Source organism: Bufo gargarizans, chromosome 7 (genome assembly GCF_014858855.1).
Source record: "Bufo gargarizans isolate SCDJY-AF-19 chromosome 7, ASM1485885v1, whole genome shotgun sequence".
NCBI classification, from domain to species: Eukaryota; Metazoa; Chordata; class Amphibia; order Anura; family Bufonidae; genus Bufo; species Bufo gargarizans.
Window position 1 is genome coordinate 80622312 of NC_058086.1, and position 22884 is coordinate 80645195.

Sequence of the window (22884 nt, forward strand, 5' to 3'; positions counted from 1 at the left end):
GAGGGAGAGGATTCCTTTTTAATCCTGAAAATTCCTCCAGTTCTGTGAATTGCTGTCTTCATAGGGGGATCAGTTACGCTTTTTTCAGTTTGGAGCCCTGCCATTTGGACTCTCCTCGGCTCCAAGAGTATTTTCAAAAATCATGTCAGAGGTCACAAAATAAAGGAGATTCTAATTATGCCATATTTGGACGGCTTCCTGATTGCTTCACCCTCAAAGGAAGTTCTACGATCCCACCTTTCCCAAGTGCAAGAATGCTTTACCACCTTGGGGTGGATTATACATTTCCAAAATAAGACCTGTCTCCAGATCAGAGGAAGCTCTTCCTAGAGGTACTCCTAGACTCTCATCTGCCAATGTCTTTTTTACTTCTAGAAAAATGGAACAGTCTACTTCGGAAAATCTCTCCGTTCTGAAGCCAAAGGGCTTCCTCCATAAAGAATATCATGACCATCCTAGGTCTTCTGATGGCAACAATCCCAACGGTCAGATGGGCTCAGAGTTATACAAGGATCCTTCAAGCTTTCCTCCTGGGATGGAACTAATTGCGCTCTAGAAAAACGTGTTCTCATTCCCAATTCCGTCAATGAATCTTTGATGTGGTGGAGAATAGAAAAGAACTTGCAAACAGGGTCTGTTGGCGCCAGGAAAAACAGATGATTGTGACCACAGACGCCAGCAGTTTAGGATGGGGCGGTCACTCAGGAGGAAAAGTAGTTCAGGGCAGATGGGGCAAAGATATGTTAGATGCTTCCTCTAATCTGAGAGAACTCTCAGCCATCTACAGTCATTGTCTCCCTTCACACACCCTCATCTCCAAAACATATAAAAGTGTTGTCAGACAATACCACGGCAGTAGCTTACCTGAACTGACAGGAGGGACCAGAAGCCATTCCCTAGGGGCAGTGTCTCAACACATTTTTCTTTTGGCGGAAAATAATCTTATATCCTTGACAGCAGTTCATGTGAAGGAGTGAACAATGCAATAGCCGACTTCCTCAGCCGCCGGACTTTGAAGGAAGTGGTCCCTGAATTATCCGATATTTCAGCAGCTCTGCGGAAAGTGGGTAGGTCCGGATCTAGATCTGTTTTCCACAAAGGACAAAAGGCAGACCCAAAAATATTGCTCCCGACGAGACAAGCCGTTATGGGTAGATGCACTATCCCTAAAGACTCTTCTTTATGCTTTTCCTCCCTTCAGTTTGATTCCAAGAGTTCTAATGAAGGTAGAGGAAGAAAGGGGCTCAGATAATATTCATTGCTCCATTTTGGCCAAGAAGGTCTTGGTTCCCCCTTCTACTCAGTCTGTCTGCAGGGATATTTTGGACTTTTCCATCAACCCCGGACCTTCTCTACCAGGGTCCGGTATTTCATCCTAAAATACACCAACTCAACCTAACGACCTGGAGGCTGAACGCTTTGCCTTAAGACGAAAAGGTTTGTCGGATGTAGTAATTTCCACGATGATGTTGAGTCGAAAGCCTATAACATCTAGAATTTATTTTAAAATCTGGAACGCTTTCCCGTCCTTTTCAAATAATCACCTTTCTCCAGACATTCCACAAATTTTAAGTTATTTACAGGCAGGGTTGGATAAAGGTCTCCGACTTGCAACGCTCAAAGTATAGGTTTCAGCTTTAAATGCTTTTCTGGATGTAAAACTAATCAAGCATTTTTAAAGGGGGCTACGAGATGTTTACACGCCTTCCGTTTCATCATTCCACCCTGGGATTTAAACTCTGTCCTCTCAGTCCTGATGGAACCTCCGTTTGAACCAGTTGAACAGATTTCGCTATAACTTCTTAACTGAAAAACTGTTATTTGTCTTGGCTGTCCTTCCCGCACGTATCCTAAGTTAGGGACTGCCGTCCAGTTGTCACCTGTCATCAGGACTCGTGAGGCAAGTAGGCAGGGCCAGGGGTGAGGGTGGAGTGCTGTGGTCACTATCCTCTCCCCTGTGTCTGTGTGTACGTGACCGTTACAGATTAACAGGCCCAATAACCACTGTATAATGAATCCTCTGGTGACCCTGACTGACCATGTCTCTAATCTGACGCAGATGGTGCAGGAGCTAGGGGAAAAACTCAGTTCTTTTGAGTTAGGGCAAGGTTCTTCCACTCATCAGGCCTCCAGTCCGCATTTTGAGCCCCAGATTTAGCTCCCAGAACCCTTTTCTGGAGACCGGAAGAAGTTTCTCTCTTATAAGGAGAGTTGCAGACTTTACTTCCGTTGGCGCCCCGTGTCCTCTGGCCCCCGAGAGTCAGCGTGTGGGCATTATCATTTCCCGACTACAGGGTGATCCCCAGGACTGGGCGTTCTCTTTACCTGCTGGCGCCAGTTTAACTTCTGTGGAGGGGTTCTTTCAAAACCTGGGTACCCTCTATGATGAACCAGACAGGGCTCTGGTCTTTTGCCTTTGGCCAGTCTTGCCAGAAGTTTGCCGTATTTGTTACTAAACTGAAGGAGTTTGCCCTCCAGGGCAGTCCTATAAAAGCGTTCCCTCCATTCTAACCAAAGGTCGAATACATGTTTTGCCCCGACTCACCTATTTTATTATCAAGTGTAGGATCCTGAACAGAATGCTTGTATGCCTTGTGTGGTGCTTTTCTGGAGGTGACATAGGATTTCAATCTTCCTCTAAGTGCCATTTTTTCAGTGGCTAAAAAAAGGGAAGTGTTTTCCTAATGGGCAGCATTATCTCCTACATATTCAAGCCACCATCCCTTAAGCAGGACTCTAAACATTTCATCATCTGCAACAGAAGTTCGGAAACTCCACTATATGACTGTTTGGGGACAATATCATGAATGGTGAGTGGGATTGGGGAGTGGTCTGAAATGACTGGCTAGAGATTTGTGTATAAAGAGGTAATTGATATGGGACCAGCTGGAATGGGCATGAGAAAGGTGCATAAATGTTCTGTTACTAGGGTGGAAAGTCCACCAAGCATCCTGTAAGTGGAAATTACCAGGTACAGATACTATGCGCTTGTCACTACATCTGATATGCAAAATCATGTCTGAAGAGCTTCTCCTGTCCTCCCTGGAGAAAGAACAGTGTTCGAATCTCCACCTACTATCTTATTAGGAAACTCATCAGTTAGTAGATGACTTCATTAGGACCATAGATTAAAGACATTTAATTTTTCACCCTTATGTTGGAATCTGACCTGTATCCATCTACCCTCCCTGAGATCACAACATAAATCAATCAGGGAAAAAGAGACGTTTTTATGTGTTAACATAATTAACCCTCAATTATTACTGTCTGAAGATATTCCATAGACTTGTTCCACCCAAAATTTGAACGTCAGCAGATGGTAAATGGGTTTCTTGGAGTGGTACCACATGAGGGTAAAGTCCTTTGAGAACCATGGACCTCTTGGCAGGTGAATTGAGTCGTTTAACGTTCCAGGATACTATTTTTATGTTGGATCTATCAATAGAGAAGTGAAGCCGTTAAATAGTAACAATCCAACCCTTCAAGAGGCATAGGATTCTGGTAGTACATGCCTGTCAAGAGACATTTGAACTCCCCCCCCCCCCTTAAACAGTGCATCCACTTTTCCTTACCTGACATTTAGAAAAGTAGATCTAACTAATAGCACAATCCCATGGTGTGTCATTGAAAGGTATCTTCACACCTGTGGTAGTAATAACAAAGGTTTAGATAAAATCTGCAAAGCAAAACAGACCCATCACGGGGTAAAAAAAAAAAGACCCATGATCCAATAGTGCAGGCAATAGGACCCCACTTTCTTTCAGGATAAGAACATAATAACTCCCTCCCAGAAACCATTAATAAGGTAGCTCTTTTCGCTTCAGGGATGTCAACAGGATCAGCCCCATCACAGGACAGAATCCAAACTAAGATACTGAAACAAATAGTCCAGGAAAAAAGGAAATCAAAAGAAAAGTCACTGCACTCAGCCTTCTGTGGAATGGTGCTGACTCTTCTCTAGTTGTCATTGAGTCTTCGGAGGACTGCGGTCAGATGATCTTGAAGGCGTCTGGGAAACCCCCAGACTAATAGACTTGATTGGACAGTCATCTGGTTCCAACAGTAAAAATCATTGTTTTGCTGGAGAAGCTCAGTGGTCGGATAAGAAGCGTTGTAAGGTCTTTTGGCCATTTCGGAGGATGTAAAAATCTGGGTGGTGCTGTCTGGCAAGAACACTCTAATAGTAGCCGGATAGGTCAGTTTAAATGTTTTTTTGGTGAATTAGCCCTAATACAGTATGGTACTAAAGGCGTGTCTCTTCTGTGCTACCTCCATCAAGTAATCCTCAAAAAGCAAGATCCTGGCCCCTCTGAATGCCCTAAGGATCTACTGCTTGTCATTGTTGTTCAAGAAACGCATGATGATTTCCCTGGGGTGCCTATGCTTTTCTTGTGTAGTGTTTAAAGCAGAGAGGGCTGAAGAAAGGTTGGGGTCAGGGCCCACTGTATGTGCTCTTTCAACTCTGCAGCTATGTCACAGGCCTAGCGCCACTGAGAAATCCTCTTCACATAGTTATCAGAAGTCTCCTGGTCTAACTGCCTCCAGGATCCCTACCGTGCAGAGGTTGTTGCATCTGGAACAGTTTTCCAGCTCGTCCAGTTTCTGTAGAATACGTTTGTTTTCAGCAGTTATTATTGCTAATTAGTCTTGCAATTTCGCAGAGTCATCCTCCATCGTGCTAATGCACTGCTCTGCTTCCTCCAGGCACAAGGAGTGCTGGGTTACCTCTGACTGTAAGTGTCATAGGGAAGTGTAAAAAATGGTTTACAGACACTTTTGGATGTCAGTGACGAGGCTGCTTTACCACCTCAATTGCTAGCAGTTTGTATGTGTGCGGATCATCCGCATGCCAAGTGTCCCGATAGGTGGTCGTCCCGGTGCTACTATAGGCTGGTTCAGTGAGGAAAAGTTTCTCGGCCTGTGTCTTGTTCCAGCACCATACTCTCGTCTCGTCTCTACATCACAGTGCTGGAACCACAAGTCTCTTTTTTCTGATTTTCAATTTGAATCCATATTTGGAACACAGCAGATGATAACATAGAACTAAAATCCTGCATTTATTACCCTAATATTGTTTTTAGAAATATCCCACATGTAGCTTTAGTGTTATACTTGACTTGTCATGCTCTAGTCAGTGAGCAGTATTCCAGACATTCGCACAGTTTTTCCCACATGGGGGGCTGCAGTGGAGGTTCATTATGTGCAAGTGAGTATCATCTCAACATTAGAGAAAAGGAAATGGCTACATCCTCACTTAGCTGGCAGATCGAGACTATAACGAAGTGGATGAGCAGCGCTTGTTGTGCAATATACACTATACATTGTAATTCCTATGAGCTCTTGTTGGTGCAATATACTCCTATGATAATTTGTATATCTATGTATGCTAACACGATAATGGGAGATTTCTAAGGGTATTATATGTTCTGTTAAAAATTGAGGAGGATATGTTAGACTACATTCACATGACGGTCTGTTTTTTATGTAATTTTTTCATTTTCTGAGAAACTGATTTTAAAAACGGTCCCTTTGAATTGAATGGTGGCTGACATGTTCTATTTTATGATATCGGTCATTCACTAGCCGTCAAAAAATGTGTGAATGACCCCGTAGACTACCATTGCCATTGTTCTTAAAACAGATGTGTGACGGCCATTTTAAAATGCCTGTGGCATGTCTGTTTTGTATTGTTGTGTGAATGTAACCTTAACCACTTCCAGACCGGGCCATTCGCCCCCTTCCTGACCAGGCCTAATTTTGCAATTGTGACATGTTACTTTATGTGGTAATAACTTTGGAACGCTTTTACTTATCCAAGCTATTCTGAGATTGTTTTCTCGTGCATCTCGTACTTCATAACAGTGGTAAATTTGACTTTATATATTTCACCTTTATTTATTAAATAATCCCAAATTTACCAAACATTTAGAAAAAAATAGCAATTTTCAAAATTTCTATTTCTCTGCTTTTAAAACAGCAAATCAAACATGAATATATTTTATTATATTCTGAAGTTTGCAGAAACTCCTCATATGTGGTTGTAAACTGATCTATGGGCACACAATAAGGCTCAGACTAAAAGCAGCACTATTAGTTTTAGGGTGTCAAGAAACATTCAAATCACTGTGTGTGTGTGTGTGTGTGTGTGTATATATATATATATATATATATATATATACATAGTAACTATTCAGCTGTCTAGTGACTATCCCCTTAGAGCTGTAATCAAGCACCAATTAGCTGTGTAAGCACTACTTGGTACTATGGCTTATTCAATTTTTATACTACAGCTGCTTTGATGGCTGGCACTATTACCAAATTTATTTTCTATTATAGGTAGCTAGGAGATTTATTCCAACAATGGCCACGCTCATTCTGTAGACAAAAATTAAACAGCCTAAACCCAGCTCCCTCCTCCTAAACTTCCTGGCTCACATGCAGTAGTATCAGAGAGGGAGGGGGAGAAAACATGACTTCAGCCTGAGAGAAGAATACACTGGTTTTCATTGCTCTGCAATTGTAATACTGGATAAAATTAGTGCAATTAAAAAAAGGATATTATGGTCCCTATTGTTGAGTGTTTATTTTTTTGTGTGTGCTTTTTTATTTTTATTGCTCCTTTAGCCTGTCACCAGGAATTTCACCATTATATCTGGTGAAATGCCTTGTCGGGTTAGGTCAGCTGAAGGTAATGAAACCTGTCACGTAGCAATCAGTTTCTTCATTCTGTAGAAAAGTGCATTTAATCCAAATTCAAATGAGTAGTCAAGTGCACCGAAGATGAGCCCAAGCCACTCTGTGCACGTTTGCTTCTCCTATTTCCTCTGCCAGTCCCTCCCTCTCCATCTCAATTGACAGGGCCAGGTGCCTGCATAATCATCCTGCATGGCCCTGTCAATCAAAAAGGAAAGGAAGGGCAGAGGAAGCAATAGGGATAAGGGTGCAGACTGCTCATTTGTATATGTATTAAAAGTACTTTTTCTCTAGAATGAAGCATCAAATGGCTAAATGAAAGGTTAGGGTACTTTCACACTAGCGTTTTATTTTTTTTCCAGTTCTGAGTTCCGTCCTAGGGGCTCAAATCCGGAAAAGAACTGATCAGTTTTATCCCCATGCATTCTAAATGTAGAGCATTCATGATGCATCCAAAAATCCGGAACTCTTTGACTAAACGCCGGATCCGGCATTTTTCCTATTGACTTGCATTGTGTTCCGTCAAACCGGATCCGGCTTTTGCGTGTTAAAGTCCATAAATGGCGGATCTGTTTTTTCCAATGCATTTTTTCATTGTGATCAGAATCCTGATCAGGATTCAAATGTAATCCGTTTTCACACGTTTTTTCGGGTCCGTCGGGCAGTTCTGGCGACGAAACTGCCCGCTGGATTCAAATAACGCTAGTGTGAAAGTACCTTAAGGCATTGTGCCTGGTTTAACAGTGAATTAACTGGTGACTCTATCTTTAAAAAAAAAAAATGAACAGCGTAATTTAATATAAACATTTGATTGAATGTGTTTTTCTATTTACAGGCTGCACGTAAGTACTGCCCACACCATGTTGGACACTACCTAGGTATGGATGTGCATGATACTCCTGATGTGTCCCGATCTATGCCACTCCGGCCAGGCATGGTGGTGACTATAGAACCAGGTAAAAATAAGTTATTTAGAATAAATAAAGGGCCGCCTTGTTTGATCTGATTTTGTTTTAAAGTCTGTCATGCTTTTAAAGTTTATCTCACTTGGTAACTGATAAAAGAATGAAAATATTGATTTGTGCTCGGATCGGCTCATGGTGAGAAGTTACCCTAACTAACCCTACTCACCCCTCCCGTACCTAAAGAGCAGCAGGGTTATGCCAGAACTGCTGTCGAAGGGTAGCCTAAAGAGGGCTACACCAATATGGAGTACCTGAGAAGAAGGGTGGGTACCTGGGAGGGCCGAAGCGCTCGAACTGACGAGTGTGAGCAAGAGAGGTCGGCATAAATAGGCTATGCTCTCCTCCCCTCTCACAAACCCGGCAACCTTAATTGCCTACACTTGTGCTCGGATCGACTCATGGTGAGATGCTACCCTAACTATCCCTACTCACCCCACCCCTACCTAAAGAGCAGCAGGGTAATGCCAGAACTACTGTCGAAGGGTAGCCTAAAGGGGCCAAAAGATGCAATGCCTAGAAATTGAAAAGACTTTATTTAACACAGCACTACAAAACCACATTTTGAAAAGCCAGCGACATCTCACATTGGGGATCTGGGATGTAACCAATGTAGCAGGAGGAACTCCAGCGTCCCAATCGTTTGATGACGTGTACGGGCACCTTATGCATGGAGGCTCAGCCGCCGCACGGATGCGGAAGGAGTGCCCCGTGATCGACATAGGATCAATACCTGAATCGGCTAACAAAATACGGATGAACCTGAGAAAAGATGCAGTAGACAAAGGTGCAGCCCCTAGCTTGAGCAACGGGGAATCTGCAGGCTCGGACCCGACCATAAGCAACCATGCGTTTAACACCCGTACCGGACACCACCTATTGGCAGAGGGGAAGTACCTGACCTCTACCGATTCCCCCCGGCCGAGACGTCTTGGACGAGGCCAAGGTAAGAACGTATATGGAGCTGTGCCGGCGGAGCTGATCCTTGCGCAGGAATTTAGCAGGCATGTTGGCGCCCGTAAGCTCGCCTGGCCTGAGGAACCCATAGAAGGCCAGGTACATGGCTGACTCTAGTAGAGCACTGAGCTGCTGCCCGAATGGTTTATCCTGTCATTTGTCAGCCACAGACCTAAACATATCACCAGTGAACGGCTGATGAGTATGCCGTTTCTTAACGGACATCTTCCTTAGACCCTTCAACGTTGCTTTGATAGGGTGGGCTGAGAAGAGCGATGGAAGGTCCGGACACAGCATATACCAATGGTGTTGAACACCTGCCAGGTACAATTTAATAGTGCTATAGGCCAGATTCAGTTGAGAGTGGCAAAACCCGACAAACCCCAATAGGTGAGTAATAGGCCCCTGCCCTGTGGCCGGGTAGGTGTTCTTATATTTTAGGAAGAGGCGCCAAGCCGTCTTGTAAGCCCTCAAGGTATTAGTAGACAGGGACGTGGCCATCAGCCTCCTAGCTACAGCGAGATGGGAGACTAGTCCAACCGCAACTGGGACTGGTGAGGAGTTGGCGTTGGCAACTGATCTGCCCCCAAACAAACCTGAAAGAAAAGTTGAAAATTAAGTCGGGACAGAGCATCCGCTGCGACATTACGGTGTCCACTAATATGCCTACAAACAAAACGAAACTCATGCATCAGAGACAGCCAAACGAACCCCCTTACAAACGACATAATCTGTGTGGAATAAGACCTGCCTTTCATGATGATGTCCACAACTGCCGCGTTGTCAGTCAGGAACAGCACCGTCCGATTCTTCCACTGCTCGCCCCATACAACCGCTGCCCCTACAATAGGATACACCTCGAACAAAGAGGAACAATAGGCGAATCCCGGGATTGATGCGACCTCTATTGGCCATGCACTAGCAAACCAATGATCGCCATGCAGTGCGGCAAAGCCGACTGATGACGAGGCATCAGTGTGGACTACAGGAGACTGGTCCGAGATCACCGGAACAAAGAGTGACACTCCGTTCCACTTAGTTAAAAACCTATACATTTAGAGATCTGCCATGGCCTCCGGACCGAGAGTCACCATGTCGTCCTGCGTGCTGGCCTGGGGGAGCAATGCTAGGAGTCTCAAAATGAAGGACCTGCCCTGGGGGATGATGCGCATGGCAAAGTTGAGCATGCCTAAGAGGGACTGAAGATCCGCTCTGGTCGCCACCCTCACTCGTGCCCACCTATGTACAACCTATCTAACCCTTATCTAGTGGGAGACTAGCTTGCATGCGTACTGTGTCCAGCCGAATCCTGTCGGATATTAGCGGATAAGAAATGGGACGCTGCTACCATGTGAAAAAGACCGGACCCACCAGGAGCACCGGAGAGTGACGAGCCGGCAACTGATGATGTCTGCACTCCTATGCGGAACACCGCAGGACTAGCCTCGATAGTCTCCAGCCTAGCCTGCATGTCTGACATAGACGAACCCATCGTGTTGACAGCCGCATGTAGCTGATTGAGTGATGTGAGGATGGTGCTAAGGGACACGTCATCCTGGCTAGGAGCCACTGGGTGTGTTGACAGAAGGCGGTAGAGTTCTGCCTTCCTCGCGGAAGCTGGGAATAGAATTCCCCTCCTAGACAACTCAGCCGTCAGTTTAGGGACAGTCCACAACCTCATTGGTAACTCCGCTATCCGCTCGGACTGCTGCTCCCCGCTGTCCCGAGAGGACTAAGAACCTTCAGGAAGAAACGCCTGAGACATCTCCCTACTAAAGTAAAATACAGACTCAAGTGACCATACCAACACCTACAAATCAACCACAGGCCACGTCAGCCTCAGACGTGCACCACGAAGGAGCTACTGCACCCGTGCCTAAGAGCAAGGGCGCCCACGGTCGTATCCACAAGGCTGCCAGGTCTGTCGGCCTGACCGTTTACCGACTCAGGAAGTGGACAACGTTAAGGAGGACTTAATCCCACTGAGCCTATGGCCGTGCCAGCGTGAAGCTCCGAGTCTGATGATGTGGTAGAGTTTATAACGATTCTGTAGACGTGACAGACCTGGCAGTACCTGCCTAGAAATTTTTATTTTTTATTTTTTTCCAAATCCCCTCCCAGTGGCCATGACAGTAGGCGCCACCACGCTGAACTAGCAAAAGTGGGGCTGCATGCCCGTATGCCCAACCACCCCTGCCAACCCCAAGAAGCACAAAAGGGAGCCCATTCGTGAGAATCGCGCCTAACTCACCTGGCGGCCATGTCAGCAACCTACCCCGGCAGTGTCACAGCAGAGTAGCTGGCCAAACTGAAAACCTAAACAAGTAATAACAAATAGGTTACCAAACGTATCACTGCTGCGGCACCCCTAACCTAATAGCGTTCCTCACAACCCCTGCCGACGCTGCATAACGAAAGTAACCCACTGAACCACGCGTGTGTAAGCACAGTCTGACGCCAACGCTAAGTGGCTCGCCTCAACCCCCGATACTACTTAAGTACACAGAGGCTGCACTCACCAACAGAAGCCTGCTACCCAAGTATAAGTATGGCTAAACGCTTTTTTTTTTTTTAAACATATGTCATTTATTTTTCCTGCTGGACAACTTCCTCCCCCCAAACACCCTACCACCCCAGTAACCCAAAACCGGATTATCAGATCCCACTGAACCAACATGAGGCACCACTAGACAGGTGCAATACCAACCATCATATGTGTGCCACCAACCAGCGCTCTCGCCATCACGTCAGACCCAGCTGAACCAGACCCGACGCGTGGGGAGCTGCAAAACACATGGCGCGCTGGAGGAGCGACGAGGTGCCGGTGAGGGCGGCCAGAGGGTGCGTGTGCCGACTGCAGGGCGAGAGCAGGTGAGGGGGTAGATGCCATTACACATGTTGTGCGGCCCGGATGGACCGGACCGCTGCAGATGAAACATGGGGAGAAGGGTGAGGGCAGCAGCTGCGCCGGGTGGACCTGAGGAAATCGTAGTATGCTCAACGTGAGCCAGAGTGTCGGTCGAGCAGTCTGCAGAGACCTACCTATGCCGCGACGAAAAATAGCCCAGTGCGTGAACCAGCCTCAAACTCCCGTCGTTTTGAGGTGACGATCCACGCATGTCGATCCCGTTTGAACCGACGAATGTGAGCAGGAGAGGTCGGCATCTATAGGCCCTGCCCCGCCTCCCCTCTCACAAACCCGGCAACCTTAATTGCCTACACATATCATTAAAGGGGTTATACAGGGTAGACCACGAAAAAGTAGCTCGCCTCCAGCGATAGCATTACAAGATGAACGAGCAAGTGGATTATTATTATTTTTTTATTACCCACAAGTCACAAAAGATGCTGAAAGTGGTCCCCGTTCATGTCTATGCATTCTTGGGCAAGTCGGATTATGTTGACTGATAAAACTTGCAGCTCTTCAACAGTGATGCTGTGGGTAGTGTTTGTGAGGTTTTCTTTGAGGTCATCCAGGGAATGTGGATTGTTAGCGGACACTTTTTGTTTTAAATTTCTCCAGACATAAAAATTGCATGTGGACAGGTCTGGAGACACTATTTGGGGGAAGGATGGGGCCTGGCTGCGCCAGCCATATGTGGACTAGGGCACTGGCAGGCAGTAGCACAAGGGGGGCCCCCCGCCCCAAGTAGTGTGCCAGTGCCACTGCCTGCCTTGCCTAGTGCCACCATGCCATTGCCAGTGACGGTCGTGACAGCCAGGCTGCCAGTGCCCGTGGCCGCCGCCGCCCTAGTCCACACATGGGTGGCCCCTTCCTTCCCTGTTCCTGTTCCCCTAATTAGCCAATTCAATCTTTTTTTAATTTAAAAATGAAATAAATGAAAAATTACCTTTTTCCTTTTCCTGCCTGGTGCCGCTCTGCCTCCTGCTCGTGCCGACACCCCACAAAACTAAACTGCCACCCGCGCCTCCAGCAGCTGCCCTGCCTGCTGGACGGGCCAGTCAGTGGAGCCGGAGGCGGGGGGTCCCGGGTCTGGGGTCGCAGACAGGCTGCAATGGAGTCGGCCTGGGGGCAGGGTTTGGGGCCACTGTAGAATCGGAGTCTCCTCGGCTCTCTCACTCTCTCCGCCGCTGTCAGTGGTGGGCAGGAGCTGGGCGGGCCTGAGCCAGTGGAGAGCCGGAGGTGCCGGAGGCTGCAGGGCCAGAGACTGAGAGGTGAGCAATCATGATTGTAAACTATTTAGGTAAGCAGCGGCGCAGCCTAAGCAGCGGGCCGGCTGGGCCCAGTAACTAAGGGGGGCGGACGAAAATAGGTTGCGGAACGCCGTTTCGGGGCGTTCCGCCAGAAAAAAAGCCCTGCTCCTCACATAGGGACACATGCTAGTGCCTTTTCTATTGGCCCTGTCTGTCCTAAAGAGTGTAAAACCCTGAATATTAACAGACCAGTTGTAGAAGTTGGGGATTAAGTGGGTGAGTACATATTACATCACAATTCTTGATTTGGGGAATCTTTTTAACCCCTTAGTGACCTGTTGAGCCTGTTTTTGGCCTTTTTTTTATCATTATTGTTCCGTCTATATAGCTGTATGAGGGCTTGTTTTTTGCGGGAAAAGTTGTAGTTTTTAATGGTGCCATTTTGGGGTACACTTTGATTAACTTTTATTTCTGGGAGGGAGATGGGAAAAATAGCAATTCTTCCACTGCGTTTTTACGTTATAAATTTTGCAGCGGTCATTTTTTGGAATAAATAAGATATCAGTAATACCAAATACATATCATTTTTTTTTACGTTTTACAACTTTTTTTGCAATAGAAAAACACATTTTTTGCATTGCTTCCCTAGACCCATAACTTTTTTCTTTTTCTTTTTAAGGAGTTGTGTAATGGCTTGATCTTTGCGAGACAATTTTTGTTTTTCATTGGTATCATTTTGGAGTAAATTACACTTTTTGATTGCTTGTTATTACGTTTTTTTCGTGGCAACTAACCGCTGGACCCCCGCCTGTCAGCTGTTTGAGAAGGCAGTAGTGCCACAGCCTTGTCTCTGTTTCCTGCAGGACAAGTGACATCACAACTTATATCACTGGACTGGGCCCGTTCACTTTAATGGGGCTTAGCTGCTCCCAGGCCAGTGATACTAGTCGTGATGTCACTGAGCATATGGGAATGTCGTGGTGCTACTACCAGCGCCACTGCCTTCTCAAACAGCTGATCGGCAGGGGTCTCGGGTGTTGGACCCCCACCAATCAGATGCTGATGGTATATCCAGAGCAGTGTTTGTCAACTCCAGTCCTCAGGGCCCAACTGCTGGTCATGATTTGAGAATATCCTATAGAATTTACCTTTGGTAAATCCTGATGTATTGACACTAATTGCATGATTTTCCACAGCAGCAATGAAAACTGTTCTGAGATTAACATATCTCCCTTGCAACAGGCCCTCCCCTCTAGAGGCCCTATATAGTGTCCATGAACCAGGAAAACCTCCTCTTTCTTGGCGGATGCCACACAGAAATCTGCTTGAACATGGAAACTCCAACCGAACTGAAGGAGGAAAACTCGGAGAATCACATTGGGATTGAACCGCCGGGAGGTTCTTCAGAACTAGGAAAGATCGGCTACTCATCCTGTGAAAACATAAAGTACATGAAGAGGATGTTATAGTCCTACTGGGGTCAAAGACTCTACTGAGTCAATAAGGAGGTATACACATATAACGAATAGTAGCAATAGATAACCGTAATAACCATAGCATAATTTAATAACAAAAGCAACTATACAAAAGGGAGGGAGCCCAGAGAGAGTGTTGGGCAATACTCGCCTCCGTGTCTTTCATAAAATCATGACTTTACGTCATAGACTAGGAAAATCATGCAATTTTATGGAGGCTCCTATTGCAGGTTCAAAGCTGGTAATGATCGATGAAAAAGCGTGTAGTGGCGGACGAAAATAGAACTCCCTAAAAGTGGAAACCTTGAACCAATCCGCTATCTTCATGATATCCTCCAAACGGGCACCCGAAACAACCATAGAAGTGGAAGATGCACCTCGAGTAGAGTGGGCTGTAAAAACGGATGTATCCACCCCTCCCAAAGTCATGACCCACTTAACCCAACGTGCTAACGTAGTGCTCATGACCGGAGCAAACTGCGGACGAAAAGAGAGAAATAATTGGGGAGAGTCCCTCGAACAATACTGAAGAGTTCTTGTCTCATATTCCTGCAGGCAAGCAACTGGGCAAATCGCCAGAACAGCAAGGAAACTTGGGTAAGTGACAGAGCAAATCTGAGTCTTGGTCCAGCGAGTGATGTTGAAGACAACTCCCTCCAGAGAAAAGGATCTGGCGTCATAATCTAGCGCCCGGACGTCCGACACTCTCTTACAAGAGATGAGGCCGAACAAGGTAACAAGCTTGGCCAACAACTGACGCAGAGAGAGATCAGAATTAGTCGGCCATGAGGAGAACAGAGATAGAACGGACAAGATGTCCCATGTACAGGGAGCGCAGAATTATTAGGCAAATGAGTATTTTGACCACATCATCCTCTTTATGCATGTTGTCTTACTCCAAGCTGTATAGGCTCGAAAGCCTACTACCAATTAAGCATATTAGGTGATGTGCATCTCTGTAATGAGAAGGGGTGTGGTCTAATGACATCAACACCCTATATCAGGTGTGCATAATTATTAGGCAACTTCCTTTCCTTTGGCAAAATGGGTCAAAAGAAGGACTTGACAGGCTCAGAAAAGTCAAAAATAGTGAGATATCTTGCAGAGGGATGCAGCACTCTTAAAATTGCAAAGCTTCTGAAGCGTGATCATCGAACAATCAAGCGTTTCATTCAAAATAGTCAACAGGGTCGCAAGAAGCGTGTGGAAAAACCAAGGCGCAAAATAACTGCCCATGAACTGAGAAAAGTCAAGCGTGCAGCTGCCAAGATGCCACTTGCCACCAGTTTGGCCATATTTCAGAGCTGCAACATCACTGGAGTGCCCAAAAGCACAAGGTGTGCAATACTCAGAGACATGGCCAAGGTAAGAAAGGCTGAAAGACGACCACCACTGAACAAGACACACAAGCTGAAACGTCAAGACTGGGCCAAGAAATATCTCAAGACTGATTTTTCTAAGGTTTTATGGACTGATGAAATGAGAGTGAGTCTTGATGGGCCAGATGGATGGGCCCGTGGCTGGATTGGTAAAGGGCAGAGAGCTCCAGTCCGACTCAGACGCCAGCAAGGTGGAGGTGGAGTACTGGTTTGGGCTGGTATCATCAAAGATGAGCTTGTGGGGCCTTTTCGGGTTGAGGATGGAGTCAAGCTCAACTCCCAGTCCTACTGCCAGTTTCTGGAAGACACCTTCTTCAAGCAGTGGTACAGGAAGAAGTCTGCATCCTTCAAGAAAAACATGATTTTCATGCAGGACAATGCTCCATCACACGCGTCCAAGTACTCCACAGCGTGGCTGGCAAGAAAGGGTATAAAAGAAGAAAATCTAATGACATGGCCTCCTTGTTCACCTTATCTGAACCCCATTGAGAACCTGTGGTCCATCATCAAATGTGAGATTTACAAAGAGGGAAAACAGTACACCTCTCTGAACAGTGTCTGGGAGGCTGTGGTTGCTGCTGCACGCAATGTTGATGGTGAACAGATCAAAACACTGACAGAATCCATGGATGGCAGGCTTTTGAGTGTCCTTGCAAAGAAAGGTGGCTATATTGGTCACTGATTTGTTTTTGTTTTGTTTTTGAATGTCAGAAATGTATATTTGTGAATGTTGAGATGTTATATTGGTTTCACTGGTAAAAATAAATAATTGAAATGGGTATATATTTGTTTTTTGTTAAGTTGCCTAATAATTATGCACAGTAATAGTCACCTGCACACACAGATATCCCCCTAAAATAGCTAAAACTAAAAACAAACTAAAAACTACTTCCAAAAATATTCAGCTTTGATATTAATGAGTTTTTTGGGTTCATTGAGAACATGGTTGTTGTTCAATAATAAAATTAATCCTCAAAAATACAACTTGCCTAATAATTCTGCACTCCCTGTAGAGGGAAAACGCGGTCTAGGTGGCCGGGACAACCGAGAACCCTTAAGCAGGCGAGAAACCTCTGTGCAGAGAAGAAATGGCGGATCTGAAGAGGTTAATGGTTCGGTAAGCCTTACCGTCCTCAAATAAGGTATATTTCCACTGGACCGGGGGTCGAGTGGAGGGGTGGACCGTAGGCGCAAAAACACAACCCATTTAAGAGATTCAACACAGCTGATCTCACTTCTGAAGGAAATAGACTGGGACTCATCATATAGGTGGCTCACTCTGGATGTGGCGGCACTTTATTCAAATATTCCACACGAAGCGGGCCTCAGTGAAACGGACCACTTTCTGCAAACGGATGACCAACTGACTCCAAGACACAAACAATTCATCCTTGATGCAATCCGATTAATCCTGACACAGAATGTCTTTGAGTTTGAGGGTAAAATCTACAAACAACGTAAAGGGGACGCGATTCGCGCCAAGCTTCGCCAATCTCTACATGGGTCGATTTGAAGAGGTATTTCTCAGTGACAATCACAACTGGACGCAATCGATTGTGCTCTACCAAAGGTACATCGATGACCTGATTTTTATTTGGAAGGGGAGCGAAGAAGAAGCCCAGACATTTGTGTCCTACATAAATAACAATACTTGGAACCTCAGCTTTAGGCCTCTTTCACACTACAGTATGTTGAATTCAGTGTTTTGCGTTCTGTTTTTCACGGATCCGTTGTTCCGTTTTTTGCTTCCGTTGTGGTTCCGTTTCCGTTCCGTTGTTCCGTTCCGTTTTTCCGTATGGCATATACAGTATACAGTAATTACATAGAAAAAATTGGGCTGGGCATAACATTTTCAATTGATGGTTCCGCAAAAAACGGAACGGATACGGAAGACATACGGATGCATTTCCGTATGTGTTCCGTTTTTTTTGCGGACCCATTGACTTGAATGGAGCCACGGACTGTGATTTGCGGCCAAATATAGGACATGTTCTATCTTTTCAACGGAACGGAAAAACGGAAATACGGAAACGGAATGCATACGGAACACATTCCGTTTTTTTGCGGAACCATTGAAATGAATGGTTCCGTATACGGACCGTATACGGAACGCAAAAAACGGACCGCAAAACGGAAAAAAAAAACGGTAGTGTGAAAGAGGCCTTACTTTCACACGTTCAAGGACCTCAATCGAATACCTGGACCTGGTTTTGTATTCTGAATTCAATAGAATACTGACAAAACAGAACATTCCTTTTAGTCAGTTCAAACGGATTAGGAGGAATTGCTCATCTACGAATTATTTTATCACGCAAAGCCAGACTATACATTCTAGATTCCAGAAGAAAAACTACCCAAGAGGCATAATCGAAGGGGCCTTCAGGCGAGCATACGAGCAGAGCCAAGAGGAGTGCCTCACAACAAAAAAGAAGGAAAATACAATGATAGACCGGACAAAATTCAAATCTTCTTTTATCACCACCTTCAATCCCAACCATGGAACACTGAGGAACATCATAACCAAACACTGGCATATCCTGAGGGCCCTGAAGGGAGCTTCAAATGCAGCCATAAACGATGTAAATGTTGCGATAACATCAATAATCGTTTGACGACCTTCAGGAGTAACACCACAGGAGAAGAATTCACTATCAAAAGCCTCATGAATTGCTCCTCAAGTTTTGTGATCTACCTCTTAGAATGCGCCTGCGGACAGCAATACGTAGGTCGCACCACCCAGACCCTCAGAGAACGCCTAAACAACCATAGATGGAAGATCAAGCAAGTGTGTCTAGACCAGGGGTGCACAACCTTTTTTGGTCTGGGGGCCGCATTGTCACATCGATCTATTTCAAGGGGCCACAAATAAAAAAATGTTGATCGGCGCTAATCTGCCTATTACACAAGCCAGTGCAAAGTGACTGGGGAGGAGTGATCGCTGCCACAGTCGTGCTGCAGATAATCGGACATCTTTCATCCCGATAAAATATGCAAATCAGCTGACAAATGAGCGATTCCTTGTTTATCGGCTGATAAGCTGAACGATTATACTGGCCAGATATAAGATATGAGCGCTCCTATGAACACTTGTTCCCAGTAATTGTCCCATATATCGTGCTGCAGCATAGCCCCTGAAACCAGTAAGTTATACTTACCTGCTCCCCGCCTCTCTGGTTCTTCGAACTGCCTCTGCTGTTTATACCTGGCAGTGCATGGACATGGTCATACACCACTCCAGACAATGACTGGCTTAGGCGGTGATGTGGCCACAAGCAGCGTGTCACTGCTGAAGCCAGTAATTGACTGGAGCCGTGCAAGTGACCATGGCCATGCACTGACAGGTGTAAACAGAGCAGGAACCGGAAGATGGAGGCAGCGGGGGCAGTGCAGAGGACATGAGCAGAGTGGAGCAGGTATTTATGAATTTTCGATTTCAGAGGCCATGCTGCAGGAACTTGTTAAAAATAATTTTTACCAGAAAAGTGGCGACATTTCCTTCCATCCTGCCTCCTATTTATAAATCGGCCTTTTCCCTCACTGCAGAGGCCGGCGCTCACTGGTTATTACCGCCTCCTGCCCCCAGTAATAGGGGCCCTGCAGTAACCAGTAAGCACTTTACCTTGCTAGTGGGGAAGGCGCCTATTGGTTAACGCTTGAATGACCAGGCCCAAAAAGGCCTTAAGGACCAAACACTTATTTGTGATTTAGCGCGCGTGTTGGTTCAAATGGTTGTAACTATCTTATTTGTTGGACTACCAAATTGCAACAATTTTTATTTGGGGGAAACTGTACAAAATGTTTTTAAAAAGTATTTTTTTTTTTTCAAACTATAGCTCCTTATTCTCTAAATATGCAAACTGACACCAAAATAAATTATTATATATAGTTCTCTATTTTGTGTAGGCCGTTTTGCTATATAATATGAAAAGTTTCATGTGAATGGGGCGGCAATGGTGATGGTTTTGATTGGTGTGGGTGTTTTTTCTTTTATGTATTTTTTTTTTTACTTAATATATTTCTGCTACATAATATGTCCCCCAAGAGGTCATAAAAAGACTTTGGGGCACACTGTCCCTTTTTTAAATTTTGCACTTTTTCATAAAAAGACTGTGGTGGGACAGTGAACACTCTTTTATTAAGCACTTTTTCCTTTTTATTTTATTTATTTAGTGTTCACATTTTTTTAATCATTTTTTAACTTTTTTTTTAAATATATTTTTACCACACAATGAAAGACCTTTTGTGAGACAATAAGTGAAATTTTTTTGTACTATTACCACTGTAACTGGAGCATCCAAAGGAGCCCCAGTTACAGGGAAACCAGCCTGCTGCGGAGGCTTTGTACCATGGCAGCGCTCCTCTGTTCCCGAGACACCCAGAGATCACATGATCGCTGGGTCCACACTGCAGAGTGCTCATAGAGGAGGAGGCAGAAGCGCCAATAAAGCGCTTCTGTCTTCTCCTCGGCTTCCCCGCTCTCACTAATAGCCAGGGACCCTTTCTGCTCCTGCTACAGTGCAGGAGCAAAACCTGTGATCCATCTGCTGTGCGGCGCTCTGGGCAGAAACACAGCTGATTGCAGGATCAGCTGTGTTTCTGCCCAACAGGCCGGGGGCCGCAAACCATGGCTCTGGGTGCCGCATGCGGCCCGCGGGCCGCAGGTTGTGCACCCCTGGTCTAGACACTTCCTGGCCACTCATGACAAGGACCCCACTAAGCTAACCATCACGCCCATTGAACACATCTCCGACGGTTGTTCTGACAGGTTCAGAACTTTACAACGGAGAGAAATTTTTTGGATATGCAAACTCCAAACATTGGAACCTTACGGCCTCAATGAAAGCCTTGAAAACAAATGCTTCTAATTCTACATACTACTGGACCACTTTCCCATTATGCCCTTTTATCCTCGGATCCATATTCACCATATCCCCTCATCCAATCACACCATGCCCAGCAAAGTTTCATTCTTATTCCTCCCCTTTGCTTCCACACCTCATTCCCAACCTCGATCTCAGCATCCGATAGCCCCAGCCTCCCTTCACCCCTTATTCCCAACCTCTATCCCAGCAAACGAAAGCCTCAGCGCCCCCCCATATCCCCAGCATCATCTCAACCCCATCCACAGACCCTAGACACTGTTCCCGTCCACCTCCACTGCCTTTATTCCCTTTCCCACCACTTCCCCATCCACATTTTCCCCTTCATCATGTTGTCTCCCAACCATCGTTTATTCCCCACCCCTCCTCTTCATATCCACCCCTTACACAGCCACCCACATCCCCAGCCCTTCTGCATCCATTCTTGGCCCCACCTTCCAACCGGAGACATTGACCCCGCCCGTTCCAACACTGTCCCCTCATGCTGTTACTCCCAGACGTCCCTTCCCTCTGTCCTTCCCAAGCATACACGATCCATAACTCCCCACCATTCCCAGCACTGCCACGGCATCATTGCCCCCATATAGCACAGTCCCCACCATGTCTCCAGCCCCTACAATGCAGCACTCTCGCCCCCCCGCCCCCATTGCATCACCTAGAACCGCCCACCCCCCTCCCCTTATCCACACACCGGAACCTCGCAGAAGCTGTCCCATCATGGTGCCAGGCTCCGCCCACGTACACACCTATTCCACCATCAATGGGCTAGTTACCAGCTCCGCCCCCTCAGGGCAGTCACGCCATCGCTGCCCGCCCAGACCGGCATTGTCCCCGCCCATTCCGCCCCCTTATAGCCGACCCAGCGTTTGCACCATAACATTCCGCTTCCGGACGCCACACGTGCCAGGAGCTAGAAGCAGCGCTCTCTCCACCAGCTCTCAATCTCTATTTATCGACTTCTTATAGCACTAAATGCCTTGGATTTACGTATTCATCTATCCTTTTATCCAGTCACGACCTCATGATTCATGATGGTCATGTGATCACTTTTATTACTATCATTACTCGTGACGGTTATGTTACCACTACCTTTTATCCAGTATTATCTCTTTTTACCGGACATTCCTGTAACCTGAGGCACACCAGTGTGTTGCTAATGTGTGTGATTTTGTGTATATGTTGTTTTAGACTTGAAAAAGGGGTCCGCAGAACCCCGAAATGCGTTGTCACTATAACAATAATAAAAAAAAAACATTTGGTTTTTAAAAATACTCTGGTTACATTTTTGCGCCTACGGTCCACCCCTCCACTCGACCCCCGGTCCAGTGGAAATATACCCTATTCATTGACCCAGACGGCGGCTTGGCCCCCGCCAAAGGGGAACGCGGACGGAATCGGCAGCATCAACCAGTGAGACGTAATCACTCCTATTCACCTCCAGTTCATTTGCACCGAACAATAGGTGCAACAACAACAGGTGAGCAGTACCACTCTTCCTGTCACTTTGGAGGCTCGGCTTTTAACTTATTTAACCTATGAGCGCCTTTTGGATCCAAAGAGATCAGGTCCGCGTAAGAGGCCCCCGTGTGGAGATGGGCAGTCTTCAGGCATTGTAGAGCTTGGTAATGGTGCGGAGCCGGGAACACCACTTGTATGGAGGAAAAAAGAAGACCGATGATTCGGGCCAGGTGCTGAAGGGAAAACCGGGGCATGGTCAGCGTCCTGCGTAATACCTTCTGTATCGCACAAATCTTCGTTGGTGGGAGACTGAGAGTCTCCGTCACGGAATCCACAGAGAAACCGAGGAACTCCATGGTACGGGCCAGAATCAGGACTGACTTCTCCTGATTGATGAGAAAACCCAGGCGGGAAAGTAGAGACATGGTCGAGTCCAGATGCTGGAGAAGGATAGCAGGGTCCTGTGCTAGCAGGAGGATGTCGTCCAGGTAGATGATCAACCGAACTCCTCAGCTACGGAGCCAAGCCATCGCCGGACGCATCAGTTTGGTGAAGCACCACGGGGCTGAAGAAAGGCCGAAGGGTAGGGTAAACGCCAAATCTCCCCTTTCCATCAGGAGCGAAGGAGGTCTCTGGAGGACTCCGCTACAGGAACAGTGAGGTACGCGTCCCTGAGGTTGAGTTTCACCATCCAGTCTCCCTGAAGTAGGAGGTCTCTGAGGAGGTGGATGCCCTCCATGTTGAAATGACGATAGCGGACAAACCTGTTCAAAGGATGGAGATTGATTACAGGACGCAATTGATCGCCCTTCTTCCAAACCAAAAAGATGTTGCTGAGTACGCCCGCCTGTGTAACTGTAGCACGTTTGATCGCCTCCTTCCTGCAGAGGTCCGAGAGTTCTATGTTCTATGTTAGGGAACCCAC

General features: G+C 46.3%; 1 protein-coding gene across 7 annotated transcripts in view; it reads left to right on the forward strand.

The window, feature by feature from the left end:
- The window catches only part of XPNPEP3 (X-prolyl aminopeptidase 3), a 548503-nt gene that overhangs the window by 454277 nt on the left and 71342 nt on the right, over nucleotides 1–22884 (forward strand). For 6 of the 7 annotated variants that reach the window (XM_044302131.1, XM_044302134.1, XM_044302138.1 and 3 more), the window contains one exon: nucleotides 7529–7649. In XM_044302131.1, the coding sequence (XP_044158066.1) occupies nucleotides 7529–7649 (121 nt within the window). The remainder of the gene's footprint in view (nucleotides 1–7528; nucleotides 7650–22884) is intronic. The other variant, XM_044302133.1, reaches the window with a different exon arrangement.